The sequence below is a fragment of the Hippopotamus amphibius genome, chromosome 3 (genome assembly GCF_030028045.1).
Source record: "Hippopotamus amphibius kiboko isolate mHipAmp2 chromosome 3, mHipAmp2.hap2, whole genome shotgun sequence".
NCBI lineage: Eukaryota > Metazoa > Chordata > Mammalia > Artiodactyla > Hippopotamidae > Hippopotamus > Hippopotamus amphibius.
Window position 1 is genome coordinate 71759881 of NC_080188.1, and position 20276 is coordinate 71780156.

Consider the following 20276-nt stretch of genomic DNA (forward strand, 5'->3'; position numbering starts at 1 on the left):
TGGGGATGCTGCTGGGAGGAGGGTGTTGCAATTTAAGTGGATGGTTAAGAAAGGCATTTCAATGAAGACTTGAAGGAGGCGAGGAAGGGAGCCCCGTGGATCTGGAAGAAAGACACGCACGGGTCTGAGAGGGGAGCTGGAGCGAGCCTGGCATTTCTAAAGACAGGAAGGCAGTGAGAGTGGCTAGAGAGGAAGGAAGAGGGTCAGGGAGGGAGGAGGGCCTGCAAATGCTCAATCTCTACAAAGCAACTCTGTGCAGCAGGTGTTACCCACGTTTGCCAGAGAGCAGTCTAAAGCCCACCGTCCTGGGGGCAGAGCTGATGCAAACCAGTTTGACTTCAGAGCCCAAGTCCTTTCCACCCGGTGAACCTCCCTCGTGCCACCACAGAGATGCAGATATAGTGAAACCTCATCACTGAGGGAGCTTTGGGTGGTAGAGGTGAGGCATGAGAAATAAGATGGGGTGGAGGAGCTATGACTAGACTCCAGGCAGAGGGTGTTGAAGCTCTGGGTCAGGGCAGAAGGTGATGAGAGCAGAACCATAGGAAGTTGGTCTGGGTATTGATACCGAAAACTCAGCTTCTCTGTACACTGATACCGAACTGAATCTCAGAGACAGAGGTTCGGGTGAAGCAGAAAAGGATGCCTTTGTTGCTTTGCCAAGCAAAGAGGAACATAGCAGGCTCCTGTCTCAAAAAACTATGTGTCCCAACCTGGGAGGATTTGATGAGGAGTTTTATAGCAATAGTTCAAGGGTGGGGTTGCTGACGAGGTTAGGGCATGTGCAGGGTCTCAGGTGGTCGGGTCTCCTAATCTTGATGAGCTTTTCTGGTCTCTTTAATCCGGCCTCAGGTGGTTTCCTGGCTGCTTCTCCCTTGATTAGCAACTGTTCAGGAAACTGCCCTTTGGAACTCAGGGAAAGTCATGGAGCCTGGAGTCTTGCCTACAAGAAATGGGGGACAAAAAAAGCCTCTGTGCCCAGGATCCCCACAGGGCCCCACTCGGTTTCAATACCGCATGGATAGGACCAGGGAGGGACCGGGGCCTGGGAGATCAGTTGATTAGCTGGCTAAGCAAATGATCAAGGGAAAGGAAGACTTAGACTAATATTAGATATTAATAGTTGGCTCTACCCTGTGGAAAGCATGGAGAAGTGAAAGGCAGGAGGAGAGTGGAGCTCCCATAAGTGTGGTTAGGAGAGCAGCCTGGAGCATGCTTTCCTCTGCCACTTCCTCGTGAGTTCTGTGACCGGGTTACCTAACTGCAAGTCAAGTTACTTAACACCTTTATGCCTGTTTTTCCTTCTCTAAAATGGGGTGATAGCAGTACCTATATCACATGGCTGTTTGTGAAATAAATGAATAACCTAAACATTTAAAACTGCCTTATAAACTTGACCTAAACATATCTTTGGAGAATCTCTCCCACACCAGCCACTGGAGAATTCTCTAAGTTGATTTGATTAATTAGAAAATCAATTTATGTATTTGAAGACACTAATCTCCTTTCTTCTCTGAAGAAAATAAGACAAAACCTGTGATATAGAAGAGGCGGACACTGTGAGTGGTCAACCCAACTCTCTTTTCTCCTTTCTTCCTTGCTGGGAGAATCCCAGCTATGTTCAGGGCCTCCACCCTTCCCAACACAGCAGTATGCTTCCCTCAGATAATCACGGTGCCCCCATGGCCCTGCAAGGTATTGGTCTAGGATTCCTCCGTGGTAGAGACCATACAAGAGATTTTCCTTTTCACACACTGGAAGTTGCCAAATCTAGCTGTGATGTCTGGAACTATGACAGCCATATTGTGACTGTGAGGTGAACTGGCCCCTAAGGGTAAACCTAACATGCTAAGAATTGCAAAGCAGAAAGATAGAAAGTTGGTTAGAATTAACCAATTCCAGGGCCACTAAATACTTCTTGTTATGTGAGATAGTAAATCTTTTTTGCTTCAGCTATATTGAGGCAGGTGTTTAGGCTCCTTGAAGCTGGAAGAATTTTGATACTTGGAAAGGTAAAACTTTGGTAGCAATCTAGATGGAGCCATTCATCTTTTTCTATGTACACTATAAGAAGTGAAGCTCTAAATTCAAAACCATGGCTTTTGGTTTTCAAAAAGAAACAAAACTCTAAGAAAGACACATACCAATATGTTGCAGGGGAGTTTGCATCATCTTTTTATATGAAAGGCAACAGCTGTTTTTTTCTTTCTCTTTTTTTTTAGATTGTATGATCTTTTTATATTTATTTTTTAAGAACTTTTATCGGGATATAATTGACACACAATAAACTGCATATATTTAAAGTGTACAATTTGATTTTTTTTCTTATTAGTAATGTACATATGGCAATCGCAATCTCCCAATTCATCCCACCCCAACCGCTACCCTCCCCCACTTCCCCCCTTTGTGTCCATATTTGCTCTCTACATCTGTGTCTGTTTCTGCCTTGCAGACCAGTTGATCTGTACCACTTTTCTATATTCTACATATATGGATTAATATACAATATTTGTTTTTCTCTTTCTGACTCACTTCACTCTGTATGACAGTCTCTAGGTCCATCCATGTCTCTACAAATGTCCCAATTTTGTTCCTTTTTATAGCTGAGTAATATTCCATTGTATATATGTACCACATCTTCTTTATCCATTCATCTGTTGATGACATTTAGGTTGCTTCCATGACCTGGCTATTGTAAATAGTGCTGCAATGAACACTGGGTGCATGTGTCTTTTTGAATGATGGCTTTCTCTGGGTATATGCCCAACAGTGGGATTGCTGGGTCATATGGTAACTCTATTTTTAGTTTTTCAAGGAACATATTCTCCATAGTGGCTGTATCAATATACATTCCCACCAACAGTGCAAGAGGGTTCCCTTTTCTCCACACCCTCTCCAGCATTTACTGTTTGTAGATTTTCTGATGATGCCCATTCTAACTGGTGTGAGGTGATACCTCATTGTAGTTTTGATGTGCATTTCTCTAATAATTAGTGATGTTGAGCAGCTTTTTATGTGCCTTTTGGCCATCTGTATGTCTTCTTTGAAGAAATACCTATTTAGGTCTTCTGCCCATTTTTTGATTGGGTTTTTTTTTTGTTGTCGTTTGTTTTTTTGATATTGAGCTGCATGAACTGTTTTTATATTCTGGAGATTAATCCTTTGTCTGTTGATTTGTTTGCAAATATTTTCTCCCATTCTGAGGGTTGTCTTTTTGTCTTATTTATAGTTTCCTTTGCTGTGCAAAAGCTTTTAAGTTTCACTAGGTCCCACTTATTTATTTTTGTTTTTATTTCCATTACTCTAGGAGGTGACAGCTATTTTCTAAAAGATTTTTGGGGTAAAACTTTCTAGCTGAACAACCCCAAACCAGTCAGATTCATAAAATCCTTCTGAATGATTATTACCTAATTCTAATTCTAGAAATGACTGCTGAAATAATTTCAAGTCTAGTGTGAATTAGCAGGATAAATGGTCTGGAACATTAAAACCTAAAGGCAGATATTTAGTAAGAAGTAAATGTGGGATGATTACTGAGATTAAAACAATTTGGTTTCAATCTTCCTCAAGATCCCTTATTCTACAACCCTTGAGCCCACATCCATATTAATTCACAAAAAGTTGCCTGTTAGAAAGCAAAGGTATGGACACCAAGGAGGGGGAAAGAGGGGGTGAGATGAATTGGGAGATTGGGATTGACATATACACACGAATACATACAAAATAGATAACTAACAAGAATCTACTGTGTAGCACAGGGAACTTAATGCTCTGTGGTGACCTAACTGGGAAGGAAATCCAAAAAAGAGGGGCTATATGTATACATATAGCTGATTCACTTTGCTGTACAGCAGAAACAAACACAACATTGTAAAGCAACTATACCCCAATTAAAAAGAAAAAAAGTTGCCTGATCCTTCACGTTGAGAGTTGAGCTTCTTAGACGGACCCCCGTTTTACTCCGTTTTTAACTTCACACCCCTCCCTGCCACAAGGAGAACGAATATTAATATTGTGTCTTAGTGGGTGAAACCCTGCCTTAAAGATCCAGCGTATGGATGTGTCTTCGTTCAAGTGGTGAAGCTGATCCAGCACGGTCTGGATTGAGTCATCTCACTTGCTTCAGTGGAAGGCAGTGTGATGAGAGCAGAGAATGGGCAAGCAGGGATGTAAGATAAAGCAGGCGGGCTCATGGGCTGCTTCACTTTGACACCCAACTTACTAGAATTCATTTCTTTGGGACCCTGCGCAGGTGGTCCAGCTGATAGTGAAGTACTATTTTTACCTCCTCTGTCCCTGGCCTTTGTGCTTTGGGAATACTGTAGCGGAGAGTTTGGGAATGTTGACCGTGGGCAGAAACAAGGGGCTCCTGGCTTCCTTGGTTCAAAGCTGTCCTACGATCACCAAGATCTACAACGACATCGAACAACGTTCCTGTGTTTGCAACCTCGAGTCGAAGTTTCCCATCCTTCAGATATTTTCCCTGATCTTCTCATTTTTGTTCACTACCTTTAACATTTATGTCGTCAACCAGATAGGTCTGGCAGATGTTGCTAATTTTTCTGGGTTCATGGGTGTATGTGGTGTCACGCCAAATACACAGCAAGCTCCTAACCTTTCCATACCCCTCCCTCAGGTCTTACTATAGTGCTTTGAAAATGGTAAAAGGTTAATAGAGTAAGTCCCCTACATACACACCTTCAAGTTGTGAACTTTCAAAGCTGTGAACGTGCGTTGCATCAACACCAGGCGTGAGTGAAACGGCAGCATGACCTCCGGCTCCTACTGCTGACGATGCTTCCGCTCCACCATCTCCCACCTCCTCGCCCTCCTCCAGCCCGTAACTCTTCGTGCCTGTTCACGCGATGCCAGCCCCTGGATGCCAGCTGTTGTACTGTACTACTGTGCTTTTCAAGGTTCTGTACTGTAAGATTAAACATGTTTTCTTTATTTTTTTGTGTTTGTTTTTTATGTATTATTCATGTGAAAAGTATTATAAACTTATTACAGTACACGACTATATAACCGATTGTGTTGGGTACCTAGGCTAACTTTGTTGGACTTGAACAAATTGGACTTACGAACTTGCTCTTGGAATGGAACTCGTTCATCTGTAGGGGACTTACTGTAACATTTTCAAACAACTTCAAGTGTAAAGTTTGCTTTGTAATTTAAATATACAGGAAGACACGGCATGAGAAATACGTTACTGCCTTTCTGCCCCAGGCGACCAAAGGAAGACTATGATAGGTGATTGTATATTTTGTTTAATACTTGCATTGTTTCTATAGCGCAATTATAGCAATCTTTAAATTTACTTTTCATTACAAATATTTGTCAAGTTTTGTTTCAGAAACATTTTTCCTACTCTCTTGCACATGCACCCAGACACACTACAAAAAACTCATTCATAACACAGTAAGGGCAAACATTATTCATGTAAACATCTTTCATTAATTTCCCATAATTTAAAAAAATCATATAATTATAGATATTGAATAAGGCTCATAGATTTAGTTCAAATTCCACAAAAGACCGATCAAAGATGCTCGTTAACTGTGATGAGGTTAACTTTTGGTTGCAATAAATGCTGAAACCATTCCCCTGGCTTCCTATCCTTAAACATACCTCACAACCTAATCAACACATTTCAGGATGAAAAGAGAACACAGAAAACCCAAGAGGAAAAACTTTTGAAGTAGGGAGCTCAGAACCACGAACCGAACTTTCTTCTATGATAAACAGATGTTACATAGTCCCTGTAGTTTCCCAATACATGAACTGAGATGAATGACAGTCATCCAAAATGTAACCAAGTTGTATGTTAAGATACATCAGTATGTGTGTACATATTGCTAGTATACACAGTGAAAATTTGTCATCATATTTATTATTTCATTGTATCCTGGACCAAAGTGGGAGAAAAAAAAACCACTCAAGTTGAATATCATTATAAAGGAGTGTTCTAATAAGAGTCAGGGGAGTTGGGAAGTATGTCCTAGGGAGGTGATTGGTCTTGATGTTAAAACGACTTCTAACAACGGTGTGTAAAGTCACAGACAGAGGAAGCAAGGATCTGCGTAATCCGAGGATGTCTCTCTCTGGTTGGAAGTTTGGTGCTTGGGTGCATAGTCTCCCAGAGCTGAGACAGGAAGTGTACTGTGCTGAGAAATGGGCCCCTTGCCAGCAAGACCCTCCTCCATCCTCTCTCTTGAGGTGGAGGCCAGGAGGCAGGGTCTGCTGGCAGAACCGTGAAGTCCCACCCGGGGGCGGGGGTCTGAACCCCAACTCCACTGAGGGCAGCCTCCCTGACGTGTGTGACTAGGCAGTAAGGGAGGCGGTGGATGGCGGCCAGAAAACCCGGTCCCGAGGTTCACACGGCCACGTCTGGCTTCTGATTCTGCTGCCCTGCAAAGAAATTGTGCTCCGGATAACTGCACCGGTGTCTCTAATGCCTCTGAGTCACTCACAGGCCTCCAAAGGCCCGGAGCGATGTCACTAAAGGGTGGACATACCTCCACGAGCACCTAACTTCCACCAGGAAGCGGCTGAGGCACTGGGGAAGCCTACGAGCTCTCTCCACGTCAGGTGCAACAACGCGGGGAAGTTGCCATGAGTCAGAGTTATTTGTAGGCTTTTTGATTTTGTAAAAATCAAAATTGATCTGCATTGTATCTCAATAGACTCAGAGAATTCTCACCAAAAATTTTTGCAATTTGTTTAAATAGCACTGGAATAATTCAACTTCATTTAAATATATTCATTCTACCATGAAAATAGTTCATACAAACATCTATTTACATACAAACACGTTAAAATTTGTGAAAAGGGTTTCCATCCCTGTGGTTGTATGGCTTGAAATAGTCTTCATTGCTTTGAATATGTCTGCACACATTTGGCAAAATAAAACGATTACAATTTAGTATTTTTTAAATAAAAATGGACACTGAGGCTCCAAATTCCTGAAGGGAAAGATCAAAGAAAAAAAAAACAACCTATCAAGGTACCTCAAGTAGATGGAAATTCCATATATTTTGTGAACCTTTGATCTGAAGCAAAAAAACATTACGACTATCAGTCTTGCAACATGGTTTTGCTTGTTTGTCTAAAACAAAAGATGTCTGGATTCTACATCACTACTCTTAAGACAGAAACTTGAGGCAACTGTTTTCAAAACAAAGCACAACAGAAAACAATACCTTCCTGGAAGATCTTAAATGCATTTTGCAGTGAGTGATTTAAAATTTCATATATTAAAGGAAAGTTACTAAAGTGCCACATACGACTCACTGAGAAGACAACCCTAGAACTCACTGTTCACAGTTATCACAGTTTTACCGTTACAATTAATTGTTGTCAATGGTTACGCTTGGACTTCACTTTGGCCTTTTCGGGTTGTTGGTGATAAAGGAAATTGTTTTTCAAGTGTGAAGAACCCCCAGAGGGCAAATAAGTTTAACGACAGCCCCAGACAGGTTCAAGAGGTCTTGAACAACCAATTTCCTCCTCAGTTTCTCAGACCAGGGATGAAGCAGGTTAAAATAAGAATAGGTACTGCAAAACTCAAGTCTTCCTTGCCTACAGCCTTTTAATTTCTTCATTCCTTTGTGTCGGAAATTCAGTCCTTACGGTTGTTTTTTGTGAGTCCGTTCAAATGCCCATTTGGGGACATACTCCTCCATTTTAGTTCCTATTCCTAACTCTAACACAAGTTGATATTTTTCATAGAAAAGCTGCTAAGGAAAGATCTAGTCATGCAGGAGTTGGACTGAGACAGCTCTGAGTGAATCTCCTGGGGACCATGGCATTGGGCACCCTCCTCGGTTTTGGAGGAGAGCAGAAAGTTACTCCTTCATCCCCACCACATGGACTCTTCCGCATCTGTTATGATGCTGATGACATCACCTGCCTCCTGACATATATCCTTCCACAGTGGATGTCAAGATTCAGTAGAAAAATACATCCTAAGTTTTCCCCCTCAGGCTTTGGCTCAAATAGGGAACAAGCCCTTATTCCCTGACCAGATAATTCCTCACGGGACCCCAAAACCCTCGAGCGTTTGACCTACCTACAGAACACAGTGAATCTCAAGGCCCCCTCTGACACCACCCTGCAGCAAAGCCTTACATTTGGGGGGGGGGGGGAGGGGCAGGGGGACAGCAGGAGTCCAGAACCAGGCATGGACACAGAGTGATGGAGAGAGGTACTCACAGAGGGAAAGACAGATAGAGAGGGTCTGAGGGGCCGCACACAGAGCCCGAGGCTGGCAGGAGAGGAGGGAGAGAGGGAGCGGGCGGGAGGGATCAGCTGGCATGTTGTTATGTAGGCACACGCGGTATTCTCACAGACAACAGAGAGAGAGGAAAGGATAGGGCAGGAGAAAGGAGACCCAGAGGAACAGGGAGAGAGCAGGAAGAACGTAGAGAGGCTCAGCTTGGGTGTACTGCTTCCTCTGATTCTTCTGAAAGTCACAGACAGACACACCACCAGGTTCTAAACTCAGAGAGTTATTATTCACTATCTTACTCGAAAACTGGATTCGCTGGTTAATCACCATTTACAACTCTTCAATCACTTTTGTGAAAAGAAAAGAAAATTCCATTTGGATGGGGTAGCCCACTGAGACAGGAATTACACCCCATCAGTCCTGCGCCACCCTCCCCCTGACTGCACTCCCTGATCTGACGTCACAACCCAACTGACTGGGGTTAATGAAAGCCATCTTTCTCCTGAAGACAGTCACGTACTTTGGGACGCGTTTGAATGAAAGCACCTATCAGAATACGAGTCCCAAGACTCTGCCCATCTGTCACAGTTTACAGAACGGTCTCTTTCTACAGAATAGAAGCGATCCTATCCTGGTGGCTTTTAATCTAAAAACTCTATTCAGTTCCCTTCGTGGAAGATCTTTCTGGCAGCCCTCATAACTTCTCACGAGTGAACCAGCCGCTTAGTTCCGTGAAACCACAGCCACCCAGCTGCACTGCTGGGGACAGGGGAGCTCCGGAAAGCCTGGCCCTACCGAGGGAAAGGGCCACTTCTATCACTGTCTGGAAGGCTGAGTCCTGTGGCCAGGAGCTACCAGAACTTAAAGCTGTGAGCAGCCCTGGACCAAGCACTTTTGCTAAGTTCTTCCCAAGAGCAATGTGTAATTGACATGAAATAGCAAACTTCCTCCTGCCTGTTTCTTTTCTCCTTTCCCCCTTTGGCAGCAAGCTTTCCCTACTCACCAGAGATACCGCATGGAGGGCTTCAACCTTCAAGACCAAACGGACTCGGTGACAGGTGCCCCCGCTGACAGTTGCAACTTAAAGCAACTGCTGCTTTCCTGACCTCCCAGCTCTTCAGGGAGGCATCTGAAGAAGACATAGCTATGGCATGTGGTGAGGGCACTTTTACAAAAACCCCAAACTCCCAGAATTCATCCAGAGCAATCCCAGTTAGGTTACATACCTAATTAGCTAAACTAAAAAACAGGGGTTTTTCTCCTTATTTCTGCAGTTGTGATTACACATGGCTAGCAAAATGGCTGAAATGCTATTGATACCGTTGCTTTTAAACTATACAGGTGTTAGTCTTAATTCACAAGGCTTTGAAGCAGGTAAGTGCTCTGAAATTACAATGATGAAGAGTTTTAGCGTTAAGGTTTGATTTGTACCTAGTGATCAGTACATCTCTCTTAACAGTAGCGATTAAAAAAAAAAAAAGAACTTTTGAACTCTGTGTTAGAATTCAAGTTTGCTGTTTGACTTTTGAATTCAATGCACTGTGCCACAAGCCAGACTGCTCTATGTTATGTACATTTAATGTGTACCCAAGGAGAAAAAAAATTACTAGCACTATTGAAGATATCGCAAAATCGTCACATCTACTGCTTAGAAATACTAATTTCCCTCTCTTCTTTCTTAAGGTATATATTACATCTCTTCCATAACTTAATGCAAACAAAGTAAATTCATTTCTTCTCACATCTTAAAGCAAAGATATCTTTGTTTACATGCGAGAATAATAATTCTATAATAATAGCCTGGCCCTGGGAGCCAGATCTTTATATTAGGACATAATAATGAAACAATGATATAGGAAGAGCCAGAGAGACCTACACACTGGCACTGACATGAAATCCATTTGGAAGTTTTCTCTTGTGAAGGATACCTAAGATACAGAAGAGGACTAAGGGGTGAAGTGACTTAAAAAGTGGGGTTCTGTTCGCTAGGGAAAAAACAAAGCCATTCTATTGCAAGAGACAGATCAAAGGTTAAAAGGCAAATTATACTACATTTAGAGAATAAAAATGTAGTAATTCTCTCTCCTCCATATGGCGCATATGCAAGTGTGATAATGCAATTTGCATTGGCCATAGAAATAAACCTCATGGAAAAGCCACTGACTAAAAATGACTGAAAAACCCCCTTTTTCCCTTTTTCAGTCTAATCATTTGGCATCTCTGAACGTGGTACAGATTTAGACTTGAACCACCCAAGAACATCACGCTGTCTTCTGTCAAGCACTCGACAGTACCTCTCGGGAGGGCGTTGTTGCGAGGCTAGCTAATTTTAAATCTGGTATGAGTAATACAGTCAGACCTAGTTAGTATTCAAGAAAGTCGTAGCGAACGCAGAGTGAGAGGATGTGATGTCACAGCATGAGCAGTCCCTGGTTGTCCCGTTGTCGGATAAACGTAGTGCATAGATCCAAGTTTCTGTTCCAGGTCTCTGAAGCCCAGAGCCAGGCCGATCACTTCTGCTGGGTGGCCTGGAAGGCCTTCAGCTCTACCTGGTACCACTCAGGGGCTTCAGGCCCGCTCTTCCCCGGGGGACTGTGGTCATAGCCGTAGGCAACGGTGAGCTCCTCGGCGGCCTCCACGGCTCGGAGTGTGCGGATGCATTTGATGGGTCCGAAACGGGGGTGGACAAACCTAGACATCAAGATGCACACGGTCATTCCCAGGCCGGACCAGGAGGTCAGACGCAAAGGCTACAAGGGCTGAGGCGGGAATCACCCACCTGCTATGCCCTGGACGCCACCGGGCGGTCCTCAGCGTGCAGGCCACAGAGGAGCCGGCATCAGCTTCCCCTGGGAGCCTGGTGCTCACGGGCACACTCCGGGCTCGCCCACCCAGACCTGGCAGTGGAATCTGCATTTTAACACTCCCCCCCGCCCCCTGCCCCAGGTCATTCCTATGTACATTAAGGTTTAAAAAGCACAGCCCTGTCTTTCTTTTTGAGCATATTTGGCACTCTGTATTTATAAATCAACGATCAGGATCTATGAAAAAAAAAAATCTGTCTTTAATGAGAAATCAGATCCAATGCAGCTTGTCAGCATTTCCACTCCTCTGGCCTGTAGCATCAGATTACCTGGCTGTACCTCAGGGGAAGGCTTTGCCAGGGTACTTCTGAAGTTGTAGGAAAGAGCCCTGTGGATTTTCAAAAGCAAAAAACTCTGTATTCCATCCTGTACCTATAGAGGAAGAGTTACTTTCTAGCATAAAAGTAGATGAAGAGTCTTTTCAAGAGGGAAGCCCAGGCCGCTCTGTCATCCTGCTTCTTTCAGATTTCCCCCTGACGTAGCCTGTGACGGGGGAGGCCCGGCTAACGCTAGGACTGTGCTCTTCTGCCAAAGGCTGCCAGCCTGGCTCACCTGCATGGCTCCCTGCAGGCGAGCAGGAGCTAAATAAGTATTAATAGACTCATCTCCTCTAACAGCTGCAGAAACCCAAAACGGATACATGGAAGGCACCCGCCAGAAAGAAACTAACTTTATTTTTGTATGCATCTGGTCAAATCCATTTCGTTCATTTATAGTTACATTTTGAACAAAGGACACTGAAACACCAAAGGAGGAGGCTCCAGGCCCTAAGTTAGAGGCAGATGGGGCATGATGGCAAGCACCTGGTGGGAGAGGAGCGTGTCTGCAGCGCACGGACATGTTTTGTGGGGGGTAAAAAGGAACAACCACACCTCCACCCCAAGGGGGCCTCCGTGTCCACCCCCTCTGGGTGTCCTGTTTCTTGGAAAGCACACTTGATTTTGGCCCAAAGACTTTGGTGTGAGTCCTAATTCCACACATTATTACTGCCTCCTTCTGGAAAGCTCACCTCTATGTCTCTGAATCTCATGTTCCTCACCTGAAAAATCTGGATAACACTAGTAATCCTTATTCTCCAGGAGTCGTTGTGGTAACATAATAGGGTCACATAATTACCACATGTGTAAGCAAGTGTGTGGGTGTGTGAGAGCGTGCCCGTGCACAGAATTCTCAAGACTGTGCTCCAGCACAGAGCACGTCCCGGGATCAGGGATCTGGAAATTCCTTCTTAAAATCACAACTCTGTCTCTAAATTAAAATATTTCATTAAAAAATAATATTCCTTACAATGGAATGTTAGCCATAAAAAAGGATGAAATAATGCCATTTGCAACAATATGGGTGGACCTGGAGTTTATCATACTAAGAGAAGTAAGTCAGACAAAGACAAATATCATATGATATCACTTATATGTGGAATTGAAAAGAATAATACAAATGAACTTATTTACAAAACAGAAATAGACTCACAGACATAGAAAACAAACTCATGGTTACCAAAGGGGAAAGGTGGTGAGTGGGAGAGAGATAAATTAGGATTAACAGGTACACACTACTATATATAAAACAGGCAAACAACAAGGACCTACTGTATAGCACAGGGAAGTATATTCAATATCTTATAATAGCCTATAAGGAAAAGCATCTGAAGAAGAATATATATATATATATATCTGAATCACTTTGCTGTATACCTGAAACTAACATGATATTGTAAATCAATGATACTTCAATTAAAAAAAATACTCCTGAAATGGAGCTCTAGTTAACCCTCTGGTACACTGAAAAAAATCCCACAAGAAGCCTAAGATTTCTCTTATCATCCTCTTGTATTTTCATTTTCCTGCTAATCATTATTTTCAGAGAGCAGGAAATGGGCAGACTGAAAAGAAAGAACTCAATCTCAGGTGCTCATTCTTCAAGGCAGCCCTAAGGCACAACGGTTAAGAGCGCTTCTCCACTGTGACAAGAGCCCTGCGTTTTCTTGTCGCTGATCTGGGATCAGCAGTAATACGAGTGGCCCCATGAAGTTCTTGGCAGAACTGAATGACATCTTGCACAGAAGCCTTCAGCACAGCACTGACCTAGAGAAAGTGCTCAGGAAGCATTGGCTGCACAATTAGCCCTCAGACCAAACCTCTGGGCCACACAGCTGGGCCTCTTGTCGAAGACTAACCTCTATGTACAGTGCGGAGAGCAATTCCTGCCTATCTGTCCCCTGGGCGTGAGGTAGCAGACTACAGTTAAGGCGGCTTACGGAAGTACTCTTCAGTTTATGTTAAAGTGGGCATAACAGTGCCAGTGTTTTAGAAACAAATGAATGCCAGGGACTGGCATCTGAATATGATTTCAATTATTATTCAGGTAGTCTCCCCATGACCCCAAATAACTAATCGTTCACACTGGGCTTGAAAAAAAAACTGAGGAGGTACTTGATTTTGCACAAATGGTTCCTTCTCTTGTCTCCTGTGCTCTTTTCTTTTTGATGAGAAAAATCATGTCCCTGCCATGGAATCACAGAACTCATTTGTTTTAAGGGGCAGCCTAAGTGGCATTTATTATCATTAGTTACCACTGCTTTAAAGGCGTGTTGTTCAGCTGTGTGCAGCCTGGAACGATGCTTTGGCCTAATTCACATCGGCCATGAAAGCCTTGGAGTTAATAACAGTGTCAGTTTCATTTCACATGACACACGTCCTTTGCCATTTCTACCCGCCCTTTAAACAGAAGTTGTAGCTTCAGTGCTTGGTACTAGCTGCCAAGGAGAGCAAGTCACTGCCAGAACAATTTTAAAGCCATCTCAGGGATGCAAGAAGGGACATTCAAATCCTGGCAATTTTCCTACAGATTAAATGCACTTGATCTGATCCTGCTTATGTTAACAAGCTAGAGGACTAAGTGACAGCAAACTACAGCTGAGCAGAAAAGGTTGCACACAGCTGTCTGACTCCTAGGAGGAACTGTCATTCTCAGGCTGAGCTAAGGACAGCAATGACATGGAATCTCAGCTGTACCCTTTAAGGAATAGGCAGAGATGCCTGACTTTGGGAAGAGAGGGTTCAGGGGCCACACGAAAACTACTAACACATCTGTAGGACTACTCTGTGGAAGAGAGATTGACGCTGTACACAGGAAAGAAAGGGAGATAATTAGGGCCAAGGACTGGATGTTGTAGAGGAACCCATTTGGGCTCAATGGAAAAAACTTTCTAATCATCAGAGCCCAACAACTAATTCCACCATACGTATTTGTTTGTCCAGACAGCTGCCTTTGTGGATAATGGGTACGGTTCTCATCAATGGGTTTCCAAGAGGTTCAGTGCACCATTGGAAAGGGAGGCTCAAACTGAGAGGGAGGCAGGATTATTTGATTTTTTAAAAAATAACAGCTTTGTTGAGATATAATTCATGGCTCATAAAATCCATCCATTTAAAGTGTACAATTCAATGGTTTTCAGTTGTGCAACCATCGCCACCAATTTTGGAAGCTTTCATCAGCTGCAAAAGGAACCTCCATGCTCATTAGCCATCAGCTTCCACTCCTCTTACCCCTGCGCCCAGCACTAGGCAACCACTGATCTGCATCCTGTCTCTGTGGCTATAGCGGACTACTCATATACATGGAGTCACACACGACATGGTCTTTGGTGACTGGCTTTTGGTGCTTAGCATGTTTTCAAGGCTCATCCATGTAGCAGCATGTGTCACTACTTCATTCCTCTTGATTGTCAAATGACAGGGACTCTTTGATTTTATAGGTTTCTTTCCAACACCGAGACCACATGCCCTAGGCTTAGGATTTTATTGTCCTCCTTCCTTTCAGATCATAAAAGGATTCCCTAATCTCCATTGTGCAGAGTCATTTCAGTTTGTACTATTACTTCAAATGACACTATCCTTAATTTTCCAGAATGAGACAACTGAAGGACAAAAAAAGCCACAATAAAACAACAACCACTAAGTACAGCATTTCTTTAAAGCTTTTCTTTTTTCCGGCCGCACTGCGTGGCATACGGGTTCCACGACCAGGGCTCAAGCCCGTGCCCCTTAGAGTGGAGGAGCGGAGTCTTAACCACTGCTCTGCCAGGGACGTCTCTGAGTACAGCATTTCTACTCTTTGAAGCACTTTTCACTTCTGAGTTTCAAGTCATAATTGTGAGGCCCCTGGCAGAGGACCCTCAGATATTCTGAGGGAGGGCAGGAAAACACTCTTGAGGTGCCCTCCTCATTCTTGGGGCCCCGAGGCACAGGACTGCCCCAGCCACTGGCAGCTTGGTGTCCTACTCACATGTCATAGACGCAGTTTGGAGTGAAGGAGTGATTTGCCTTGTGTCCCAAGGAGGCACAGTACTTGGAGACATGGTTGTAGGGCTCAGGCACATCAATGACTGTTTCTTCATCGAGGGAGAGGGTGTTTCCATTAAGAGCCCAGTCCCTGCTGTCAACCTGCAGAAAACAAGAAAGCGAACATTAGAAAGGCCCTTCCTCCCAGGAGCTCAAAGGACATTGGAGATATTAACTCATTTATTCTTAACTTCATGGTTTGAGTGCCACATACATGGAAAGAGCCTAAGGCATCCCTTATACCTCGATGGTGCAAACCCTGCACAATGGTGATGCAAAAGGCATATGTGAGCAGCGCCAGGCAGCTCAACTTACTATTTATTGATTTCCTCCTATCTCATGTGAAAAAAAGGATTTAAAGTCCCTTACAAAGACACACAAAAATAACGAAATATCTTGAATTAAAAGCAGGTGAGTCATGAAAAGATGCTCAACCTCACTAATCATCAGAGAAATGCAAGTCAAAGCCACAATGAGGTATCATCTCACACCAATCAGAATGGCCATCATCACAAAATCTACAAACAACAAATGTTGGAGAGGGTGTGGAGAAAAGGGAACTCTCCTGCACTGTTGGTGGGAATGTAAGTTGGTACAGCCACTATGGAAAACAATTTGGAGGTTCCTTAAAAAACTACAAATAGAACTACCATATGATCCAGTAATCCCACTCCTGGGCTTATACCCAAAGAAAACCATAATCCCAAAAGAAACTTGTACCATAAAGTTTATTACAGCACTATTTACAATAGCCAGGACATGGAAGCAACCTAAATGCCCATCAACAAATGAATGGATACAGAAGATGTGGCATATATATACAATGGAATATTACTCAGCTATAAAAAGGGATGAGATGGAGCTATATGTAATGAGGTGGAAAGAACTACAGTCTGTCATACAGAGTGAAGTAAGTCAGAAAGAGAAAGACAAATACTGTATGCTAACTCACATATACGGAATCTAAAAATGGTACTGATGAACTCAGTGACAAGAACAAGGACGTAGATGCAGAGAATGGACTGGAGAACTCGAGGTTTGGGAGGGGGCTGGGGGTGAAGGGGAAGCTGAGACGAAGCAGGAGAGTAGCACAGACATATATATACTACCAACTGTAAAATAGATAGCCAGTGGGAAGTTGTTGTATAACAAAGGGAGTCCAACTCGAGGATGGAACATGCCTTAGAGGACTGGGGCAGGGAGGGTGGGGGGGGCTCGAGGGGGGGGGAGTCAAGGAAGGGAGGGAATACGGGGATATGTGTATAAAAACAGATGATTGAACTTGGTGTACCCCCAAAAAAATAATAAATTAAAAAATAAATAAATAAATGTTAAAAAAAAAAAAAAAGCAGGTGAGTGTTATGCCAACGAGTCAAAGATTGCCTCTGTGTATGGGCCCCTAGGTTATTTATTTCTTCACTGCTGGCTGAGACCTGTTACCTTAAAAGCCTATCACCACCAAACTCAAATTTTTACATACCCCACTGTTTTTCTTTTTTAATAAATTTATCTATTTATTTATTAATTGGCTGTGTTGGGTCTCTTTTTGCTGTGCGTGGGCTTTCTTTAGTTGCAGCGAGGGGGGGCTACTCTTCGTTGTGGTGCGCGGACTCCTCATTGCCGTGGCTTCTCTTGTTGCAGAGCATGGGCTCTAGGCACGTGGGCTTCAGTAGTTGCAGCACATGGGCTCAATAGTTGTGACTCACAGGCTCTAAAGCACAGGCTCAATAATTGTGGCACACAGGCTTAGCGGCTCCACGGCATGTGGGATCTTCCTGGAGCAGGGCTCGAACCAGTGTCCCCTGCACTGGCAGGCAGGTTCTTAACCACTGCGCCACCTAGGAAGCCCCATACCCCACTGTTGTTTTAAATAGCCCAAAGAGAGCAGAGTTTTAGCCATTCAAGGTCTGCTTCATCCTTGAAACCTCACCCCACATCTGCTAGGAGCAGATAGATAAACCCAGGACCAAAAAGATGCCTGACTGTAGCTGTCCTTTGGAGTTCTCTGGCCCAGAGACCCCTCCCAGGCTACACATCACCAAGACATGTCAGCCCCCTCTCCGATCCCCCTCTTTCCCAGGAGTTCCCTTTCCCTGCTCCCCTCTGGACAGCAGCTCCTGCGCCAAAAGCCTCTGAACAGCCTCACACTGGGAGGACACCCCCTTCCACACAATCCCACCCAATCACCACCCAATATCTATAAAGCTTGCTGTGTGCCTCTGCCTCTTGTGGTCTTTTTCTCTATTCAGCCCCCAAATCCCTTGAACCTCTACAGACAGAAGGATGAGGCCAAAGAAAAATGAAAATAAGAATATCAAATGGAACCAAAAACCTAAGGAATGCAAAACTGAGCACCAGGAAAGTCCTACACCTTTGCTGCAGGTGGGCAATCGGTGCGACCAGCAGAGTCATGGACAACCAGTGTGCTTTCCTATCTACAGGAGGACTCGCTACCCACCATACAAGCTGCAGGCTTTCCTTCTCCTAACCAATCCCAACCAACATGTCCCAGCATCTGTGCATGCCAGCAACGACAGCCTTTGGGAACCAACAGGGTCACGTTTTCATTCAAAAACTGTTGACTCTCAGAGGTATACCATCTCTCCCATCCCTAAACTACAGTTACGCTTTTATTTGTAGCTAATAGTCATTCAATAGATATTGACTGAGTGCCTACCATACGCCAGGCACTGTTCTAGGTACAAGGGATACAGCAGTGATGAAAGTGAAAAAAAAATCTTCGTGGATCTTAATATTCCAGACCTGTTATGTGATATGATACATGGCACTCGGTACCATCTACCTTATGTTGCCACCAGCTGTGTATTTTTCTGATCTAAACTTCATGAAGGCAAGCAGGTACCTCATTCATTTATAGAGTGAGTTTCAGCACAGAGCCAGATTCTGCTGTTTGAAACCCTGCTTGAACTCTGCCAGTTACTGTATTTATGACCTTGGGCACATTGCTTAACCTCTTTTGGCTTCAGTTTCCTTAGATGTAAAATTTTTGAATAAATTATATATCAATACCCCGAGCCACCTTCCACGGGCTGAATTTCTCGGGCTTTCTGGACTGACCATCACAACTGGACACTGCACTGCAGTCCCTGACTGCAGTGACATCTCGGTTTGGGCGCTGACATCTTTGCCCAGGCAGTTGCTTTGAACGTGAAGTGACTTGATTATTTCTTGGCCTTTCGCCCTTTATAATTCCATAGGAAGGAATGAAAAAAGAATACGTGAAGGTCGGATATGACTGAACAGCTTAAGGACGATCTACTTCACACAAGTGAGGCCAGGAAGCCCTAGCTGTGCTCAAAGCATCAAGCTTTTGCCTGTAAGCAGACCCTTAAGGAAGCTAGCTGTGAAGTGAAGAAACAAAAACAAAAACAAATGAAATCTGAGAAGTATATCAAAGATTGTATCTTACAGGCAAGGGGGATTCAACTCTTTAACTTTTAATTTTTAATTGTTTTGGCAATAGAACCCTTCCAGGAAAGATGTAGGCTATTGTATGGCTTTTGCCCAAACAGAAGTAGGGGCCTTCCTGTAAAGCACCCCACCCAAGGTCAGAAATTAATTATTGACAGAGTCTGGTTGGATCTCAAATTTTCACATACTGGGTGTAGTCCAATACAAGGCAATTACTGTTTCCCTGATGGCACCAGCCCATTTTCTATAACATAGCTGTGGAACTTAAAAAAAAAAAAAATCATACTAAGGCTTAAAATAAAGAGGACTATGCTATAGACTGAATGTTTCTGTGCCCCCTCCTCCCCAGTTCATATGTTGAAATCTTATCCCCAATGTCATGGTGTTAGGCAGTGGGGTCTTTGGGAGGTGTTTGGGTCATGAGGGCAGGCAGAGCCCTCATGAATGGGATCAGTGGCCTTATGAAAGAGGCCCCAGAGAGCTCCCTCATCCTTCCTGCCGTGCGAAGTTACAGCAAAAAGAGGGACATCTATGAAAACCAGGAAGCAGGCTCTCACCAGACACTGAATCTGTTGGCACCTTGATCTTAGACTTCTCAGCCTCCAGAATTGTGAAAAATAAATTTCTGTTGTTCCTAAGCTACGGAATCTACGGTGTCTTTGTTATGGCAGTCTGAAGCTGGCTATAAGACAATATCCAAGCAATTTTACAAAAAAAGCCTAGCTTTTTGTTCCTTTATATTCCTAGTGAATATTAAAGTAAAAGGACTAATGAGAAAATTAAGGGTGTTTGAAACAAAGCCCTTTAACCAGTCAAGCTGATTTTCCACGTCTACCCCACTCACCTCTTGGTGTGTAATTCGGACTCCATTATAAAAAGACATAACAGTATTGGGTCCCACTGCTACCTTTGAAAACAGTCCTTCTCCAGCACTGGAAATGAGAGAATCAGCAACATAAACCCTAAATAGAAAAAAAAGGGGGGGCAAATAATGATTTTTTTTTAAGTTTGATATGTCATCCCTTACATCAACCACCAAATATCATTATAGCTACAGAACTTAAAATATCAGTTCATAATAATCCAATGAGGAAGTAAGAAAGAGTAAAACCACATATTTTGGCATTGGAAACTGGAGAACTGGTACTTATGTCTCTCAATGCTCTCTAATAAAGGGATTATTAGTATATATTCACAAAGTAACTCAGTGCGCTTTTTTTGTTGTTTTTGTATTTGTTTTTGGCCATGTGGCGTGTGGGATCTTCGTTCCCTGACCAGGGATCAAACCTGCGCTCCCTGCGGTAGAAGCACGGAGTCGTAACCACTGGACTGCCAGGGAAGGCCCTAACTCAGTGCTTGATATAAGGTTTTTACAAATTTGTATGTTTTAATTAATGACAATTCCCACTG

General features: G+C 43.6%; 1 protein-coding gene across 2 annotated transcripts in view; it reads right to left on the reverse strand.

Moving 5' to 3' along the window:
* Positions 1-5251: 5251 nt before the first annotated feature.
* Positions 5252-20276, reverse strand: part of SETD7 (SET domain containing 7, histone lysine methyltransferase) — a 47945-nt gene continuing 32920 nt past the window's right edge. For both annotated transcript variants that reach the window (XM_057727936.1, XM_057727937.1), the window contains exons 6-8: positions 19711-19828; positions 15379-15536; positions 5252-10918 (exon numbers count right to left, since the gene is read on the reverse strand). In XM_057727936.1, coding sequence (XP_057583919.1) covers positions 10738-10918; positions 15379-15536; positions 19711-19828 — 457 coding nt within the window. In that variant the 3' untranslated portion in view covers positions 5252-10737. The remainder of the gene's footprint in view (positions 10919-15378; positions 15537-19710; positions 19829-20276) is intronic.